General features: G+C 49.0%; 1 protein-coding gene across 1 annotated transcript; it reads right to left on the reverse strand.

The window, feature by feature from the left end:
• Window positions 1-906: 906 nt before the first annotated feature.
• Window positions 907-18314, reverse strand: LOC309358584 (palmitoyltransferase ZDHHC3-like). Its single transcript, XM_081891903.1, has 9 exons — window positions 18126-18314; window positions 16263-16351; window positions 11130-11212; window positions 9457-9569; window positions 8450-8511; window positions 6669-6789; window positions 5222-5294; window positions 2728-2857; window positions 907-2359 (listed from the first exon to the last, which is right to left on the reverse strand). The coding sequence occupies exons 1-9, from the start codon at window positions 18296-18298 to the stop codon at window positions 2268-2270; spliced, it is 936 nt and encodes a 311-aa protein (XP_081748029.1). The 5' UTR covers window positions 18299-18314; the 3' UTR covers window positions 907-2267.
• Between the last annotated feature and the right edge of the window lie 2783 nt (window positions 18315-21097).

Raw genomic sequence — 21097 nt, forward strand, 5'->3', positions numbered from 1 at the left:
ACCCAAGGGCAGCAGTGTAGGATTAGCAAGTCGGGAGTGTGGGACAAACACATGACACAATGGGTATCAAATGGGACACGCTTCTTGTGCTTTGAAAGGCAGTGGAGGCTGCTCCATTCAGGGGAATGGGGCACTGCCCCACAACCCTTAGTCCACTCTCAGCCATCCCCAGCCTGCCTGGCTTCTTACTTACAGCCGGTCCAAGGGGGGGCCCTGCCTGTCACCCTCTTCCTCCTCAGTCTCGGGAGAAGGGTGGGGACAAAACTAGACTCCACTGGCTCCGCCACTCATTGGTTGCAGCTCTGCCTGTCATTGCCTCTGGCTCCGCCTCCTGCAGGGCTCCCAGATTCTGCCCTACAAACTCTAATGGATACCAGCCACCATTTTAAGATGAGTTTCAGGGAGTAATTATTTCAGAGGGGGCCACTACCCTCTACTGAAGTACTAGGGACAGGAGAATATGCCCCCTCCTAAAAAGGGCTTCTCTGGTGCTCCCCCCCCCCAAGAAAAATAGGTGCCAGAACTCACAATGAAGTTGCTACAGTAAGTCGCCAGGTGACTCAGGGCAGCCTTGAATAGACAGGTGCCTGTTTGACAACAGCAGTGTTCACCAGCCACGGAGGTGATAAAAACTATGGGTAGCTGTTTGGATTGGGGGTCGCCCCTGGTTCTGGTACAGGTCAAATAAATGTGCCCCGCCCCCCGCCCCATTCTTTTAGATTCAGGCAGATGGCTAGGGCAGCTTGGAAGGGTCCTCGTGCAAACACGCCCACGTGCAACAGTAGAGGCCTAGCTGGAAAGCTTAAAGCCCACTGCCGCTATACGGGAATTGGATTGAAGAAATGGAAATACTAATTTGCCCTACCCCATAGCTTGACCAACTGTGGCTAGATCTATAAAAAAAAGTAGACTCACACACTGGCCAGCTTCGCTTTGGACTTGAAATGTTCATTTTGGGCCTCTCGGAAGTACGTAAAGGCAAGAAGCAGGTGGGAGGGTGCTGGCCTGCAATGTCACCCACCTGAGAGGTGCTGGAACCGTGCTCCGGTGTGCTCTGGCTGAAAAAAAGCCCTGGGCCTCCCTTTTCTCCAGTTATTGAGCAGCTAAAATGATGCTGGAAACCCAGCCTCTTAATTTCAAGGCCTCCGGGGAACCTTGGGGTGGGGGCCAATCCAGCAAAGGAAACAAGGAATCCCCCCAGCGATTAGACACAAAAATGACAGAAACCTCCTGAACACCTCTCCAAGCGGAGGATGCAGCACCACAAAGCATGATGTTCCAACTCTTATGTTTCAAGAAAGCTCAAGGAACTGCTGGGAATGCGCTGAAAGGCAACATACACACAACGCTCACAGCAAACCAGAAGGATAAGCAGAAATCCTGGTGTAGCATGGGGAGGTGCGGCTGCGTGCTCTTCACACCCACCTGAGCTATCCGTGGTCAAATCCACTGGAGGGCAGCCAGCCCCCGCCCTCTGAAAAAGGAAACCCCAAGGGGATGCTAATACAAGGTACTCCCTCCTCTGGGACAGCTGTTCACCATCAGCCTCCGACATGCTTTCAGTCCACAGCAGAGCATCAGAGGCTGAAGCAAGTTGAAAGTGGAAGCATGTACCAAACACTGCCACCCTCGGGGCTGAAATCAGGTGAGCAAAAGCAAGGCTGGGGTCCCTACTGGGCAGAGGTCACAGCTCTCCAGAGTAGGAGGCTAATGCTCGCATTATTATTATTATTGTTATTAGATAAGCCAGAGCTTGATCTCTTTGGGCAGCCTGGTAAAGGACGCAGGGCTTAAATACGGCCTTCACAGGCAAGGTGAGGAAGGAAGGAAGGAAGGAAGGAAGGAAGGAAGGAAGGAAGGAAGGAAGGAAGGAAGGGGCTCAAATTCACATGCTTCACACCAGGGCCCAAGGCACATTAAGGGCCGCTTCTGAGAGTGATCTCTGCTGTGTGCAGCACCCCAATTCTGAGTGTTACACAGGTTGAGCCAAGAGTTCGAAATACGAGGACCTCCTGCTGAGCTCCACTTCAAGGGAGAGCGTGCTCTGTTCCCATTGGGATGAAGAGCATCAACACTTATAGTACACACACAAACACACACACACAAACACAAACACTCCCCTCCCGAGGAAACTGTTTCCCCACCAGGGGGAAAACGTTAGGAAACTGCAGCCACCATTGCCTCCACAGAAGGTGGCCAATGAAACTGAACGGAACCTCTGCCTCCACCAATAGAAAGAGAGCACGAAGAGAGAGCAGTCCAGGAAGTCACACGTCGTAGTTGGGCAAGTAGCTGTAGGAGGGCCCGCTGGCTGACGGAGAGCTGCAGTTGCACGGGAAGAACCAGCAGATGACGAGACCTAGGTGGTGAGAGAGGGAAGGAGGGTTGAACGCACACAGCTCATCATGGACGCTTGTCTCTAATGCTGGGATGGGGAATCCAGCGCCCTCTGGCCGAGGAGGGACTCCCAGCCCGCATCAGCCCCAACCAATATGGTCAATGGCACAGAACGATGGGAGCTGGAGTTCAGCATCTTCCAGATACAGGTGTGTTTGGTCCCCCAGATGTTGCTGATTTACAGCTCCCATGCCGGCTGAGGCTGATGGGACTTGTAGCACAGCAACATCTGGAGGTTCTCTCTGCCTAATCTAGAGGGCCGCTGGCTTCCCGGCACTGCTTTAACAGACCAGCAAGAACATACGACAGTCATCACCACCCCAGACCTACCTCGGCCGAAGACTTCCCGCAGGAGGGCGATCTTGGGCTTCCGCGTATGCGAGACTTCCCGCCGTGCCTCTTTCAGGAGCCGGTTGCGCAGCTGCTCAATTGGGGTCTCGTCCGTGATAATGGAGACCAGCTGGGAAAAGTGATGCACATTAGGCAGTTAGAGGGTGGGCAGGATATGTTTTGAGACACACACACACACACAAGCACATGTGTCTGTCTTTTGATCCATGCGATACTAACATTCCCTTTCTCCTAATAGCACCACCACGAGTGCATCTTTTTTTGGGGGGGGAGGTTATCCTTGGCACCTCAGGAGGTGCTGGGCAAAATCTGAAAGCTTGCCCACCTGTCCCCCCTAGTACCTGAACAACACCCTGTGATAGCAGTGATGCTTCATTGCTCTATTTGTATGTCGCCCTCCTACAGTTAAACCTCGTTCAAGGTGGCTTACAACTAGGGCCGGATGAGATATCAATAAATCGTCCAAAACCAGTTTGAAGTCCATATCGTGATAATGGTTTCATAATTTTTTTTAAAATTAAAAACAAACATTATTATTTACAATGCATGTACAACCACACAATTACACCAACTCAAATACCGACAATACAAAAATACAAACATAAATGCCACACCTATGTGACTCTCATAATTTTTGACCTGGCAATATATCGCAAATCCTGATTTGTGTGTGGGTGCTATGCAAAAATCACGATGCAGGAAAAATTGTGAAGCCAGCCAGTGCCTCTACATAGCTCCATCCTAATTTCAGACATTGTGATGTATCAATATACTGTGATGTTTAGCTGGTGATGTATCACAATGCTGAAATCCAGATATCGCTCAGCCCTACTTGCAACCTCAAAAAACATACATAATTCACTCTAACAGTTACCAAAACATAACAAAATTTAGCCACAAACAATAAAGCAATGGAAACATCTCAATAAATATGCAAGCCTGATGTGCATGATTGACAGTAAGATCTAACAAGACCTTGGGAAACCACTGCTGTTCACAGCAGAGAGGACCCAACCTGCAAAAAGCTGCACCCTATACTCAGTGGGGCTCATAGCTCAATGGTACAGCACACTGCTTGGCATGCGGAAATCGCCCCCACCCTCCCCAGTTCCAACGTACAGCAACAACCCCTGCCAAGACCGTAGAGAGCCACTGCCAATTAAAAGGGCCACCCTGGGCTGCGCAGTCCACTGATTGGACACTTTACCAGGCAGCTCCAGGCAGCTGTTGATATTTGATAGTGTCTGTGCCATGGACACGGTTTCTCTTCTAGTCCTCTGCAGGAAAACCAGCACCAGCAACTGGAAGGAGGCTGGGGAAAAGGACTTGCCACTGTTGCCCTCCCCAGCATCTCCCTTTTGCTGCCGTTAAATCTTCTCCAGAGGAGAGGTGAGGGAGCCAGCTGTACGCCTAGTGCAGTGTTTCCCAAACTTTTTTGGGCAACGGCACACCTGTTTACTGAAAAAAAATCTCACGGCACACCACCATTAAAGCCCCGCCCTGTGACGTCAGCGCGCAGCGTCACGCCGGGAGGGACGCACGAAAGTGAAAGTTTTTTCCCTCCCCCTTGCCGGGGAACCTCCAAGCTTTGGAGGTGGGAGGAGGCAGGTGAGCGAGGGACTGAGGGACGGCGGCAACTGAGGCAGCGGCGGCTGTTGTGGTGGTGGCGGCGATAGCGGGCGGAGGAGGGGGCGGCGGCGGGGCTTGAGGAGCCGTCGCCGGGAGTTGCTGCTGCTGTTGTTGCTGCTGCTGCCCGGACATGCTGGCCTCCTCCTCCTCTGCTGTCTCGCGCTCCTCCCTTTTGCACGCGCTGCCCCGCCGCTCGGCACCACCACCGCGGAGCCGCCCCCGGCTCGACGCGGATCCTCGCCGCCGCCGCCTCTCACCGCCCGACTCGCCCGCCTCCCTCCCACGGCACACCAGCCAATGTCTGACGGCACAGTAGTGTGCCGCGGAACACCGGTTGGGAAACACTGGCCTAGTGAGAAGACCCCTCCCTCTCTGAACTGTGTCTTAGTCAGGCTGCTGAGGTTCCTTGGAATCAGCCCAGCGCCAGCAGCTGGAACTTAATTGCTTGTAAAATCAAATATTAAAAAATTGCTCTGTGCTGGCATATTCAAGTCTAGATTATTTCTAGTACTGAATCCGTTCCAATGTTGTTAAATTGCCGCTTTCTTTAAACTTGCTTCAATTTATGGATGCATTTTGACAACAGCTTTCTCTCCCACCCTACAAAGTTTTGTGTTTTGCTAACAAGTGTTGTAGCCACACTGGGCCCAGCTCAGTGTGGAAAGGCGACATATAAATAAACTATTTTAAAAATCTATTGATTTGGAACAATTTGTAAAAAAAAATTGGTTGGGGGGCGTTGCTGTTGTTTTTAATAAATGGCTGACAAACTAAAAAGGTTGCCAAACAATTAAAAAACCAAGTGTCCCCCCCCCCCGTCCCCGCTGCAAGCCTTAAAACCTACCTGGTCATAAAATATGACTGTGACAAAGAGGCCAAAGAGGATGGATTCTACCAGCAAGATGATGCGGTGAGCGCTGGAAGGAGGAAAGGGGAAAGTACAGTCAGTCTGTTAACTAGGAACACTACTACTCCAACTTGTGTTTCCGGAGGGGCAGCAGAGTGCACGGGACTATTTTTTAAAATAGGGCTGAGCTGTGCTTCACATGTGTACCAGGCAACTCCAAACAGCTATTCCCCTCACAGAACTACAATTCCCAGAGTTCCACGGGAAGAGGGATTACTTGTTAATCCACTCTGCGAACTGTAGCTCTATGAGGCGGTGGAGAGGTGCCTCCAAACAGATCTCCGCACCCATAACAAATGAGTTCCCAGAATTCTTTGGGGGGAAGCGTGACTATTTAAAGTGGTATGATACTGCTCTAAATGCAGAGCGCAGATGGGGCCTTCATTAAAGGTAAAGGTAAAGGTACCCCTGCCCGTACGGGCCAGTCGTGTTCGACTCCAGGGTTGTGCGCCCATCTCACTTAAGAGGCTGAGGGCCAGCGCTGTCCAGAGACACTTCCAGGTCACGTGGCGAGGGTGACGAAGCTGCTCTGGCGAGCCAGCACCAGCGCAGCACACGGAAACGCCGTTTACCTTCCCGCTATAAAGCGGTACCTATTTATCTACTTGCACTTAAGTGTGCTTTCGAACTGCTAGGTGGGCAGGAGCTGGGACCGAAAGACGGGAGCTCACCCTGCTGCGGGGATTCGAACCGCCGACCATGCGATCGGCAAGCCCTAGGCGCTGAGGTTTTACCCACAGCGCCACCCGCGTCCCTTGGGGCCTACATTAGGCATGCCTAATTAACTGGAGAACTCGAACGTGGTATAACCCATTCTTTCCATTTCTTCTCCACATGAAATTATACTAACGTTGATGCCTTCGCTGCTTAAATCGCTTCGAGGTCACGTTCGCAGGAAGCGATTCAGAAGTGAAACGGAATAAATAAATAGCCCATGGCAGCAGGGGAATGCAGCCCTCGACGGGTGGGGGGGGGAGAGCCTTCCCCCACCCCCACGATTGTGGACAGAGAGACCCTAAGCAGGAGGAAGCAGGCGAGGAGGCTGTGGGGGTTGGACAAAGGGACAACGCCCTACCCTCGGCTGCTCCCATTTTCCAAAGAGAGAGGGGGAGAGGGAGGGAGGGTGAGCTGCTCATTTATAGAAAAGCCAGCATGGAGCTTCCTCCCCTCCTCTTGGCATTCAGCCAAAGCTCTGGAGCTCCAGCTGTTCTTGGCAAGAACTGTGTGACATGGCAATTTCTTTTCTTCGTCTTTCTTATTAATTTTTTTGTTTTTGCAAAAGGCCCAACTGAGGCATCTACAGGGTCTCTAGAACTCTCCCTGCCCCAGCAACCGGGGGGGGGGGATTCTTAGCTTGGTGGCAGGAGGAGGAATTGGGACTCACATTTGGATGCGATTGTTGGAAATGCCTCCTTCGGCTCCTTCGGCCTTCCCGGCTGAGCTCTTGTCCGTGGGCCAAAGCCAGGTGGTCAAGACCAGCCCCATGGCGTAAAGGCTGGCCAAGCCTGTGGCCGGGAGAACCAGGTCAGCGAAGGCCAAGAGGGAGAGGAAAGACGAAAAGAAAAAAGGGTTATCAACGCAGGCATTGTGCATTTCACCATTCCCTCGGGGATACATGTCATAAATCCCCAAGTATGGTCAGGACAGAGCTGAAGCTTGAAAGGGTTTTTTGGGTGGGGAGGCAGGCTTTCTGCTCAACTTCCAGATGCCTTAGAAGACCAACTTTTGAAAAACTTCTATCTTGCAAGAACAGGAGATAAAGGAGACAGTGAATAGGAATGAGGGGTTAATCCAAATCCTTTACAGCAGGGGTGGGGAGTGGGGGTTCATTTTATTTTGGTCTGGAGTCACATTCTCCTGGGAGCAATCTGTCAGGGGCTGCATTCTGGTGGTGGGTGGGACCACTCCAACTTAACACAGTGGTACCTCTGGATATGAACAGGATCCGTTCCGGAGCCCCGTTCGCATCCTGAAGCGAACGCAACCCACATCTGCACATGCTGCGATCCGCCGCTTCCGCATGCGACGGCATTTTGAGTGTCTGCACATGCGGCGAAACACGGAAGTAACGCTCTCCATTACTTCTGGGTCGCCGCGGAGCGCAACCCAAAAATATTCATCCCAAAGCTACTTGAACCCGAGGTATGACTCTAACATTTTTATTCTTTCTATGCCGCCCATCTGACTGGGTTTCTCCAGCCACTCTGGGTGGCTCCCAACAAAATATTAAAAACGCAATGAAACATCAAAAGTTAAAAATGTCCTCTCCCTCTGGCTCCCCTGGCTCCTTCTCCTGACACCCATCTCCCCGCCCTCTCTTGACACCATGCTCTTCCTCCCCAGGCAGAAGTCTACCAGGGAGGAACAGGCTGCTATTGCCAGAGGTCTGAACTGATCCTTTGAAGAGGGCTTTTGACATCAGGCCAAGGGTCAGGGTTGCTCTGGTCCAATACTGCTTATCCCTGCTCTACACAAAATGTTAAGTTTTGATAAGTCAAGAGAGGAAAGTGTTATTTTGTCTTGGAAGGGAGCTCTAGACCTAGATGGGGAGGTCAGGCATTGGCAGGGGGCAGCCTGGCAAAGGAGCAAAGGGGTAGGAAGGCAGAACGAGCAGAGTGGCTGGAGGAAGCAATGAACCTAGATGACCCTTCTATGATTATGTGATTCTATGAACCGCTCGGTTGGTGGCAGGTGAGTTGGGACATTAAAAGTTAAGCAGGTAAACAAGCAAACAGGGACTCTTAACCTTCAAAGAGACAAAGAAACTTGTCAGACGCTGAGAACAATTCCAAGTTTTACAGTGAGGAGGAAGAGGAAGACTGCCTGCCTTGGAGAAGAGCAGCCCCTAGTGGAGAAAGACAGGGATCGCAGCTTTGATTTCAGAGATTAACCAGAAGGGACACCTAATAAACTGGGCTGGATCAACTTCAGTCGCCACAATCCCTCAGTCCACAGTGCTCTTCGGACAGGAACGAGGGCAGCTCAACCAATAAACGCAACCTTAAACCCTCATTTTTTGCCCTAGGTAGGCAAAGAAGGGGCCCATGGGGCGGTGGGGCATTAAGCAGAGAGGTAAATTGCTACCCACAATGTCCTGGGACCCACCCCACCCTCCACAGTAGCTCCTCCCCCAAACCACGGCCCGGTGGCATGTTCCCAACATACCTGTATAGAAGAGAAACTGGATGAAGTATTTCTGGTTCAGTTCCCCCACGCAGTTGTTGATCCTACCAAGAGAGCGTTTGTGTGTGTTAGAAAGAAAAGTGGACAACTAGGAATGAGATGAAGCTGTCATGTCTGGCTTCTCTCAAGTTTCTCCAATCTTCAGTTCAGCTCTCTACATTTCCACATGAGTTTGCAATTAAAAAAAAAATTCTCATGGAAATTCATCAGCGTTTTTCTGTGAATTTCTCCTACTATACACATTTGTATATGCAATTTCCCCCTAATACAGTCATTTCTGCAAAGCAATATTGACTAATATAATGTGTTCTGTATGTAATTTTCACTAACACGTGGATTTGCATGCACGCATTAGTACATTCATTTTTGCACACGTTACCCGGGTGAAAGAACTTTAAATGCCTGCTGGGCACTTTTCCATTCCATTCAGTTTAGGTGGATAATTGAACACCCATCTTTCCACAACAGCCAGCAGATTTCTGATTTTAACTTTTTATATGGAGTTTATTGTATGGTTTCATGGACAATTGTCATAAACCGCTCTACTGCTGTTGCTTTTATTGAATAGTGGTAGATAAATATATTTCTAACAAATAGGTAATTAACCTGCATGCAAAATTTGGAGAAGTGTAGATTTCTTTTTTAATGGTTTTTTTTAAAAAAAAATCTAGTGTGAATTTTGAAGGATGGTTGTGTTTTGGTTCACAAATCATTTCAGAAAATGGGAATTGGGGAGGTTCGCCTTCATATGCAAACTGGACCATATTCCTCCCCCCCACCCCAGGGACAACAGCTCACATTAAAATTAAAAAGGGTGGTTCTTCTGGTTCCCAAAGATGCGATGGGGTTGGGGAGGCTGATGCTGCCTCAGTGGGTCCCTCATACCACTGACTGAGATGGGAAGCCCTCTTCTCTGGGGAGGAAGCAAGGGGAGCGAAAGGCACCATCGAACCCTGACACACACAGGCCCTCCATGGCAGGATCCTCACCAAGGGCAGTGGTGGTCCATGCGGCGTACACAGCGGTGGCAGACGCGGCAGTGGTGCGCCCGGGGCGGCCGGTATGTCTCACAGCGGTTACACACTGTCCAGTCCTCATTGTTCTAGGGAGGAAAGAAGAGGATGGCAGAGGAACCAAAGGGCGTTTGTCACCTGCTCTGTTTCTGATGGTGCTGGAGCTTGCTTTCACCTCCTCCCTCCCATTCCATTTTTCCTTGCCTGACATATCCTCTTTGGACAGAAGCCCAAGGGCAGGGGCAACCTTCATGCTGATTTTTGTAAGCCGCTCAGAGAGCCTTTTGGGTTAAAGTGCAGGGTGCAAATGCAAGAAACCATCAAATGGAATTAACACTGCCTCCCTCAGACTACAGTTCATCTGCACACAAGGGGTCTAAGTTCTGAGAAATTAAACCTTTGTCTGGACTGGACTGCTGCAGACTGAACATCGTAAGAACCTATGAAGAGCCCTGCTGAATCAGGCTCAAATCCCATCTAGCCTAAAATCCTGTTCCCTCTCAGGGCTGACCCCGGGGCTGGTTCCATTGGTGGGCTCTGTCAGCCTTCCCCTGCCATGAAAGCACTGCTCCGAGAAGCACCAGGAGGCTGGACTCAGCCACTCTTTTAATTTCCCACCATGCCCCCGAGCTAAAGCTGCACCTGGGGCATTGTGGGAAATTTAAAAGGTCAGCAAGCCACAGCCTCCCTGCACTGTTTGCAATTGTCTATAGAAAGCAATCCTGTGAGTTGTATATATAAAGCATAAACACAGGAGCTGCGTATATAAAGCAAGACTGGGATGCAGGGGTGATCTGACTCAGAGTCCCAGAAACTCTGCTCCGTTGGAGACCACAAGAGGAGAAGCAGCTGGAATCTATTACTGTTGCTCTTTGGTGCCATTCTACTGAAAATGTTGTTTCAGTAATTTTATATTTGTTGTTGATGTTGTTTTGCCACTGTAAACTGCTCCGTATATTACAGGAGACCTTGCCCTGGGTCTGTGAGCCACCATTTTGTGATTCCCACAATGCCCTTGGGGGCGTCGCCATTTTGAATTTCCAACAAATAATCCTGGGAGCTGTGGTTTGCTAAGGATGCTGTGAGTTGTTACAAGGCCCCTATCCCCCTCGCAGAGCTACCCTTCCTGGAGTGGCTTAACAGTCAATCCCTCTTCCCAAGGAACTCTAGGAATTGTAACTCTGTGGGCTGAATAGAAGCCTCCTAAGGACTTGTTCCCTTAACAAACTACAATCCCCAGGATTCTTTGAGGGAAGCCGTGATAGTTTAGAGTGGTAGGATTTGAACACAGTGCTGATGGGGCCTCAGTCTGCATGTCTTGCATTTACAGCAGGCAAGGCACTTACCTCTCCGGCAGCTTGTCAGAATGCAAGGTAGTTGCAGAGAATTAAAGTAACTAGCTGCAGCTAGATGGTGTTGAGCTTGACGGATCACTGGGCTAAGGCAGGTGTGAGGAGCGTGCCGCTGGAACGCAGCATTGCTGTTCCATAACTCCTACCATTCCTGACCCTGGTCATGCTGGTCGAGGCTGGTGGGAGTTGGGAATCCAGCCCCCATCTGGAGGGCCACAGGTTCCCCACCCCTAGGCTACGGGCAAGGCAGCTTCACATTCCCCTCTCCCCAGGTACAGATTCCTTGCAACAACTCACCCGACTATTCTTGTGCGATCCGCCACTGCCGCTACTCCGCAAGTCAGAGAAGTCAATGGCTGTATCTGGGAGCGGGACCATGCCTGAAAGAGAGCCACAGGCAAGGCTGGGTGTGAGCATGTCAAATCTAATTGATTTTTTTTTATTTTTTTTATGGTGGGGAGCTGTTTCATAAAGGACAATGCTATTGGTGGCTACCAGACTTGATGGCTATGTTCTCCCATCACTGTCAGAGACAGTAAAGGCGGCGTCAGCGTCCCCCACACTTATGCAGGGGTTACGTTCCAGACCCCCGCACACGTAAGTGACATCATGTAAAGTGGGGGGCGCCCTCTAAACACCTTTTAAATGCCCTTTCTGCTGCTTTCTCTTCAATCCAGGCCAAGAATACTGTGTCCAAAAATATCCACAAGAAGAACTGAAGTTCTGGGGTTGGCAGGAGGCCGCACAGGAAAGCTGCTGCGGCTGCTGTGCTGCCCCACACACCGGCTGGTAGGGAGTTGTGACTGTTAAAGTGATATAAGAGTGGTTTAAGTGCAAGGTGTGAATATGGCCTCAGGCTAACATTGCTGCTATGAGGATACAAGGTGTGGGGGACCAAATGTGCCACCCTGAACTCCTTGGGGAAAAGAACAGATTAAAAAGTAATGAAAGAATGTTTTTCAAAAAAGGCTCAGAACAGACAGACAGACAGGAGACAGCCTGATGAAGAAATTAAGAAATTAACTTCACACCCATTTACTTATGCTCTTCCTCCAACCGCCCCCTGTTATCTACCATTCCTTTCCTCTTTGTACAGTGGGTGTAAATACATGCATGCACTAATTGCATTTACCCACCAATAGGCCTCAAGGGGATCCCACTGAGTTGTGCTGCGGGGCTGGGAGGCCTGCAGTCTTCTAGGTGTTGCTGGACTCCAGTTCCCATCATGTTGGCTGGGGCTGATGGGAACTGGAGTCCAGGTTCCCAGCCGTGGCGTACTAATTACTTCCAGCATGGTGTTTTTTCCCGCAGAGAAAACAGTTAACTTTCTCATTTCAATTTTTGCGGTTCTTATCTCAGCAACAAAAAGCTGTTTAAAATGTCCAAAAAATGCTTTTTGTGTGTGTGCTTCTCCACTGCCAGGTGACCAAGCCTGCATCAATCATTGGCTCCTTTTTTATCCCTTTAATAGCTGCCATATTTAGGAATGGAACCTCCAGGTTTACCTCTGAGCATCTGATGCTTGGGACAAACGGGCAAAAGTGGCTTTTACCCCTCATGCCCTGCTTATGAGTTTTCCTGGAGTGAATGATTGCTCACTACTGGAGCGATGGACTAGATAGATCTTAGTTTTGACCCAGCAAGGAAATTCTTTTATTTTTAAGCAAACAAATCACAGAAAAATCTGAATGTGCGTGGAAGGATCAAGAGAACAGAGCTGTTCTCCTTCTCCCTCCCACCCTGCAAAAGTATATCACGAACTAAATAAACTCCAAGAAACGGGAACAGAATGAACTTCTAACAATGATGCAGGCACATTACTCAATCGAGATGTTCCAGCTCTCAGTGACGCCAACAAAGGCACATTTGCTCAATAAATATTTTGATTTTGCATTTGGAGAGACAGAGAGAGAAAAGATGAAATGTGCAGAGCAGGCTGATTAATTTCAAATATGCCACTTCAGCTTTCTGTCCCAAATGCCACTGGCAAAAAGATGATCAAGGACTTCGCTTTTGCTGATCCCATAATAAACACTCGCAAAGATCCACAGGCCCAAGGGCCCTCTTCCAGGGTAAGATGACACCTCCAAGGAAGCCAAGGCAACGACCTTCAGCAGGATCCGGGCAAGCAGTTGCGGAAAAACAACACCCGGCAAAGGAAAGCTGGGCAGCTCCAGTTTCTGCAGCTGCTTTGCTTGGATATGCTGAAAAGGCAGCATCACAGATTGGGGGGGGGGGGGCGGCAGCCTGGCAATAGGTGTGGCCTAAAGTGTCCCCCACTGAGGATTAGAATACAGCTCCTAACACAGAGAGAGACCCAGGAATCTCCACTTTCACGGTTTCAAAAAGGATGACTCTAAAGCCCTTCTGTTTGCAAGGGTGGGGGACTCCAAGCGGTTGTTTATTATTCTGCAAAAGGTACTGAAATAGGAAGGAGGGGCTGGGGAAGAAGGCACCTAGTGGCGAATGGGACGCCTTGTTGAATCAGACACGGGTCCGTCTAGTCCAGCATTCTCTCTTTCACAGAGGCCAGCCAACTCGTAAATAGCACAATAAAAAGTGCTCCATCTAGTCCAGTACCCTGTTTCCACAGTGGCCAACCAGATGTCACAGGGAAGCCTGTAGCACAAGGACACTCTCCTCTCCTGGGGCTTCCAGCAACTGGTAATCGAAAGAGAAAGCCCACCCCTTGCTTTGTTCCCAGTATCAGATCAGAGGTGCTGCTGGTGTCAGGTTGCAGCTGACATCTGAGGCCAGGAGAGCACACAGTTCCCATCACTGCACTTGCCCTGCAGCCTTTATCAGTGTCCTCTGCCACCAGGAAGCTGCCCAGCTGTTTAGGTGAAGAGATGTTCCCTCCATCCTGCCCCCAAAGACCTAAATGTAAGGTTCTACGTTCTCATTCAGGGGTTCCAGCCTGTTGCACTTTGCCTGCCTGGGTACTCAGCACAGCAGCAACACAGGCTGGAGGGTCAGGGTGGGGTTGCAGTCATAAAATTCTGAAACCTGGGAAGTGATGCTGGGTTGCAGAGACGGAACAAAGATCTCCTGAAGCCCAACAACCTCCTTGTCTGAGCTGATATGGTCTTTAACCATAAAGACAGTAATTCTGGGGAGTCTCGATGTCAATGCCACATCCGCCTTATCTGGTCCAGCTCAGGAATTCATGGCTGCCATGGCAACCACGGGATGTCTCAAAACATTACGCAGCCAGTGTATGTTGCAAATCGTACTCTCGATCTGGTCTTTGCTAGAGTGGGTTGGGGGGGGGGGAGTGTCCAGGCTGACATGGACACATCAGTCTCTAGTGAGATTTGGATTGACTGTGACTGACATTCCCTCATTAGGAAAGTCTGCCTGCCCCCAGATACTTATGGAATCCAAGGGATTCCTGAAGGCTCAGGGGGATTTTCCAGACATGGCTGGTGCTTTGATCGAGGCCCTGGTCCTGTTATGGAATTGCAGAATGGCAAAGGCAAACAAGAAGAAGAAGAAGAAGAAGAAGAAGAAGAAGAAGAAGAAGAAGAAGAAGAAGGGGAGGAGTTTGGATTTGATATCCCGCTTTATCACTACCCGAAGGAGTCTCAAAGCAGCTAACATTCTCCTTTCCCTTCCTCCCCCACAACAAGCACTCAGTGAGGTGAGCGGCACTGAGAGACTTCAGAGAAGTGTGACTGGCCCAAGGTCACCCAGCAGCTGCATGTGGAGGAGCGGAGAATCGAACCCGGTTCCCCAGATTACGAGTGTATCGCTCCTAACCACTACACCACACTGGTTAGGTGAGCCACGGGACATTCCTGCACTGCTGAGAAGTTGCCCGTTTATGAAATGCCTTCCCAAGGAAAGTATGTCATGTAGACACTGCATTCATTTCAGACCAAGCTTTCCATTTATTTGCACAGGTATTTTAAATGATTTTGTTCTTAGCTAGTTGGGTGCTTTTATTCCTCTTAATCTTATTGCATTATTGGCTTCTTTCATTTTCTTTTTTTATTTGCATACTGCTCCAAAATCCGATTTTGGATAAAAGGCAGCTTAATTTTTCTTTAAAAAAGAAATAAATCTCTTTCCTCCCTGTATTATTTGTCTGAAGCTGAAAGTGCACATATACTTGTGAGGGAATTCCTATTAGCCATAGTGGGGCATTATTTCCAAGCACACAGAATTGTACTTCAAATCATTTTTGAAATGCCATTTAAGCTTGTGGCCAATATTAACCCATTTTGGGACAGCGAGTCCCATAAGGTCACCGTGTACAGGTTAGAGAAAGTGTGCACAGCAGAGGCCGGTCCATCCAGGGCAATTGGGACGAGGCTGGGATGCCCAGACAACAAGACCCCCCTCTCAGGGCTTGCTGATGTGGTCCAAAGCAAAGCAAAACATTTGGCCCCAGCTTGACTGCAGGAGTTGACAGAAGGAGGGATACAAGGCGCCATTCGACAGTATTAGGATCTCCACTCTGGATTTGTGTAGCTTTACTCCTCAGCCTTTCTTGGGCTCCAGGATCACTGCAGATGGTGACAGCAGTCACGAAATTAAGACACCCGCTTCTTGGGAGAAAAGCAATGACAAACCTAGACAGCATCCTAAAAAGCAGAGACATCACCTTGCCAACAAAGGTCCGTATAGTTCAAGCTATGGTTTTCCCAGTAGTGATGTATGGAAGTGAGAGCTGGACCATAAAGAAGGCTGATCGCCAAAGAATTGATGCTTTTGAATTATGGTGCTGGAGGAGACGCTTGAGAGTCCCATGGACTGCAAGAAGATCAAACCTCTCCATCCTTAAGGAAATCAGCCCTGAGTGCTCACTGGAAGGACAGATCGTGAAGCTGAGGCCCCAATACTTTGGCCACCTCATGAGAAGAGAAGACTCCCTGGAGAAGACCCTGATGTTGGGAAAGATGGAGGGCACAAGGAGAAGGGGACAACAGAGGACGAGATGGTTGGACAGTGTTCTCGAAGCTACCAGCATGAGTTTGACCAAACTGCGGGAGGCAGTGGAAGACAGGAGTGCCTGGCGTGCTCTGGTCCATGGGGTCACGAAGAGTCGGACATGACTAAACGACTAAACAACAACTCCTCAGCCTTTTCCTTTCGCATAGATGGTTCTGCAAGGCAGCAGGTATGGATTGATCCTCAAGGCCCCACCAGCCTCAGCTTGTCCTCGTCCAGCTCCCACCGACCTGCCTACTTGCAGTCCAATGTGGCCAGTCAGCCCTCTCCTCCTTAATCTCAATGTTGCCCTTCAAGAACCCAGGAAGGAGGAGGATGGGAGAAAACTAGAATCAACTGGCTCTGCCTGTCGCTGGCTCTAGCTCTGGCTGTTATAGGACCCTCTGCCTTTTGTCCTACCAACCTCCACTGAGAGAGAGCAAAACATGGAAGCTGATGACACAGACAGGGCCCAGGTAAGGGGTGAAGGTGTCTTACCTGGGTCGGCAAAGACAGCCCGCGTGTGACAGGCCAAGAGCATCACGACAATGAAGTTGAACGCCACGGCATGGAACGGACACCAGAGGCTGTGACAAATGGAAGCAGTGAGGTCATCAGCATCTTGTAAACTTTCTTTCTTTTTCTCTCCCCCCCCCCCTTCCCCTTTCCCAACAGCTTTTCCAGGAGGCTAACTCAGTGAAATACGAGAGCCCATTCTATCCCTGCGCCATCATAATCATCCCCAAAAACTCGTTATTATCCGGTTGCAAACAATGCATTCTGACAGCCAAGCAGGGATCATCTTACTAATGCAGCAAGTCTTGGATTACTTTGTGCATGAAAGGGAGCATATTCACATTTTATTACGGCTGGGACCCAAAAGGCCCCCCATGATTGGACATACTCAGTGGAGGTTTTTTATGTTGTTCTGTTGTGTTTTTGATACTTCCCACTTTCAAATGGTGGCACTAGGGGTGTAAAGGGGAAGGAAAACACTGTTGTAGAATTCCAAAGTCAAATGTTACTACTGATCCTGGCCTATAAATAACTGACTCTGCATGGTTTCTTGGAAGTAAAAGCCCATGTTTTTCAATCTTTACTCCTTAGTGTGATCACAGCAGAATTTAGCTAAACTGCGGGAGATAAAAAAGGTGGGCACCAGGTAAGAAAAAAGGCATGCACAGGACCTGTAAGAAAATCCATGTACCCAAACATAGCAGACACGCTGAACTGGACCAGATGTATGTCTCTAGCCCAACATCCATTTACCAGCCAGGCAAATGCTTAATGAATGACCACCACCAAGGTTTGAAGGATACAGCCTTTTCTCTGTTGTAATTTCCCAGTGACAAGTATTCAGTGGTAGACTTCCTCAAACATACAGGTTCTGCATAACCATTATTATGTCTATTTAACTAACAGAAATTAAAGGACTCCTCCTCCATGACTGTGCCCTGAAAATACATGCACTAAAGGAAAAAATATACATCTATTAAGCAACAACAAAAAATAAGGCTGCAGTCTTCTACCTACTTATCCAGGAGCAAGTCCCACAAGGGCAGGGCTGCCTTATAATAATGATAATTTATTATTTGCACCCCACCCATCTGGCTGGGTTTCCCCAGCACTCTGGGTGGCTTCCAACAAAAATTACAAATACATTAAAATGTCACACATTAAAAACTTCCCTGGACAAGGCTGCCTTCAGATGTCTTCTAAATGTCAGGTAGTTGTTTATCTCTTTGACATCTGATGGGAGGGCATTCCAAAGGGTAAGGAATCCAGAATTCACTAATAGACAATACTTATATTAGAATCAACCAAAATGTCACAAAAGAGTGAGCAAGGTTTTAGCCCACCAGATTTCTTTATCAGGCCAGTTGTTGCACAAAACAGAACTTGGGGAAGTGAGGGGGGGGGAGGCAATTAGGTTAGATGTTGGCTCCATGAGTATCCAGCCTCATTTTTGTACTTATTCACTACCCCACTCCTGGAATTACCGAAACCCATGCAGAGCTCTGGAGAAGCTGAAGGTTTGCTCACTGGCATTTTGTGTCGGCTGGGTTGATCCTAAACAAAATACTGGTGAAGGGCAGGAAACACGTCCAATTCCGAAACTTCCCCCTTTTTTCTGAGAAAGCACATCTGAGCATGTGCAGAGTACAGAACCTGCGACCTCCTCCTGCCCCTGAGCTACGGCCCTTCTCCGGCTTCGCTTCTTTCCTTTCCCCCAACACCGCGGGGCAAGGAAACCGCTGACGGGGGGAGGAACAAAACCGAGCCATCCCAAGGGCACCGTGCCCCTGAGCATGTGCAGAGCGAAGGGGTGGGGACCTTCCCTGCGGGGCTGGCGCGCCCTACCTGCCCCGGAAGCCCGGCTGGAGCAGGACATGCTCCAGGATGACGTAGTCGGCGTAGCCCACACTGAGGTACGTAAGCAGCAGGCAGAGGACCCCGCACGGGTCCGCCCGACACCGCCCCTTCCCGCAGCACCAGCACCGACACCGACCCCCGGCCGCCACCGCCGCACCCATGGCAACCCCCGGCAGGCACTTCCGGCGCCGCCTCCTCCGCGCCCGCCAGCCAATCGCAGATCGGGAGAGGGGAGGGGCCGCGGAAGCCGAGGGCGCCGCCGGGGCAGCGTCTCCCTCGCGCTCCTGTTGCCATGGAGACGCGGCCTGGCAGAGGCAGCCGAAGCCCTCTCCAACCTTTTCTTTTGTGCCGGGGGGGGGGGCGGCTCCGCCCGCACCTCAGTTTGGGGACGGGCGCGCGGCGTGCGGAGGGGCACCGAAGGAAATGAAATCAACAACAACCAGCAGAGGCTGGATGGCCATCTGTCATGGATGCTTCAGCTGAGATTCCTGCATTGCAGGGGGCTGGACTAGATGACCCTCGGGGTCCCTTCCGACTCTACAAGTCTCTAAGAAGAAGAAAAAACAATGGTGTTGGAGGGTGTGGAGTTATGTGACCCCGGAGCCAAGGGGATAAGTAACTATGCAAGGTTTAGGAGACATCTGAAGGAAGCCCTGTACAGGGAAGTTGTTTGATGTTTAATGTTTTGTTATGCTTTTATATATGTGGGAAGCCACCCAGAATGGCTGGGGCAACCCAGTCATAAATAATAAAAGGATGAGGATGAGGGTATAGGATGTTCCCATTTTCAACAGAGAATTGTTGGAGGGTGTGCAGTGTGCCATGGCGTCCAGATTGTGGCTGGTGTCACCTGGTGTTCTTTTCACCCCATGTATTGCAGAGGCCTCCATTGTATAGCGTTTTTTTGCAGCTTGTAGGAATTTCTGATTTTCAGTTTCCCAAGGGCTTGTCGTGTGAATGTCTCTTAGAGAGGTTCCTTTTGCATTTAAGCATTTTTGTACACAATGCTTGGCTTGAGAACTGCATTGCAAACTTCAGAGAAGTGCCGATTTTGGAGGATGACCATTTTACAGTGCTCATGCAGTGTTGGAAAGCATTTGTTAGGCTAGCCTTTAAAATCAAACCAAAAGAAAACTCCCTGCATCCCAAATGCGGTCATATCTACACAGTTTAAACCACATGCTTCTCCCCCCTCCCCCTCAAGGATCCTGGGAACTGTAGCCTATCCTCTCTCACAAACTACTGTAGCCAAGATTCCATGGGGGGAGCCACAATTACTTAAAGTGGTGTGATACTATTTTAAATGTATAGTGCAGATGGGACCTGGGTGGTGGAGACAGACATTATATTGGTCACATGCACACCGTACACTTAAAGCACATCTTCCTCATAGGAATCCTGGGAACTGTAGTTCACCCTTCACAGAGCTACTGTTCCCAGTCTAACAGTTCTCAGGGTTCTTGGGAGGTGGGAGGGAAGCAATTTATTTAAAATGTATTGTGTGGATATGACCCCAAGCCAGTTCAAACAGTGGCTTTTGTCAATAAATATGGATGCCTGGTGCTCCAATGTCAAGAAGAACCTAAGGGTCTCCCATAAGGCTAGCCTCCCCCGAATGTAAACTTGTTCCACAGGCTTACAGATGTTTCTCCTCATGTTCTCTCCTATCCCACTTTATCCCTCAGGGAATGGGGAAAGTATACTTTGAGAGTCTGCTTGGAGAGATCAGAGAGATGCTGGCTTTCATTAAGGAAAAGTGCAGATTGCAAACCATCATATTCATCTGCTCTCATCTAAGTATATATCTACATCTGCCAACCTTCATATAAACCTTCACACATCTACTGAAGTGGACTCTGGTCCAGGAAGAGTTCTTTCCTCGATTTGCTAAGAGCCCATCCAGACGTCCTTTTTATTGTGCATTCATTATTATGTGTCCTCAATGTTCCCATTGAAGAGGAACTCTAAGAATTGTAGCTCTTTAAGGCAAATAGGGATCTCCTAACAACTATCAGAACTCTTAACAAAGCGCAGCTCCCAGAATTCTAGATGGGGTGGAGAACTAGGACTGTTTAAAGTGGCATCATAGTGCTTTAAAGGCATGGTGTGAATATGGCCCATATCAGCCACCAAACTATTCCCCCCCGATTATTGGCTGATGAGAGTTCCCCATTTTGGTCCAAGTTAAACTTTTTGTTGTAAAATCAATCAAAAACAAAGATGATTGGCATATGCATCCATATTTCTTAAGTAAATTAAACATAGAGACATTAGTTATAAATTATCATCATGATCATCATGTTGGAAATATGACATAGGATCATTTATACACTTGTGGGGGACATGTCCATTTGTTTATTCCTTCTGGACAAAAATACTCCACAAAATTGGCCTGATCAGTTACCATAGAATCATAGAATTGTTGTGAAGGGACCCTGAGGATCATCTAGTCCACCACAGATCCTTAAAGAGCTTTATTTTCAGTCTTTACAGAAGATACACAAGGCCTTAAAGATAGACTTGTTTGTTCCTTCTCATGATCCCTGCACACCTCACAATAACCAGATACTGGATATCTTTGGATATGGACTTACTGAAGCTTGGTCTGCACAAATTTAAGAACTGTTTTTGATGGAAAACCTGACCAATTGTTGGAGAAAAAATCACAATAAGAAACTGTAAATTTTATGCTACCTGGCTTGATTTTATTTCTTGAGCTGCTGTTTAAAAACATGCTTATAAATTTCCAAAGGCTCCCAGGAACACGATTAAACACAGTGTTTAGTCCTTCACTGACCATGATGTGTTATCAATCATACTTGGGGAACATGTGTTTTGAATTACTCATGTTGTTTGGGGGGGGATGAAATGTATTTTTTGAAAACCCATAAATATAATTACATATTAGAAAAAGACAAAGATGGTCCATTCTGGGCTGGAGAACAGAAAAAAGTATTGTC

Source organism: Podarcis melisellensis (genome assembly GCF_964234715.1).
Source record: "Podarcis melisellensis genome assembly, chromosome: 16".
In the NCBI taxonomy this organism is placed as follows: Eukaryota; Metazoa; Chordata; class Lepidosauria; order Squamata; family Lacertidae; genus Podarcis; species Podarcis melisellensis.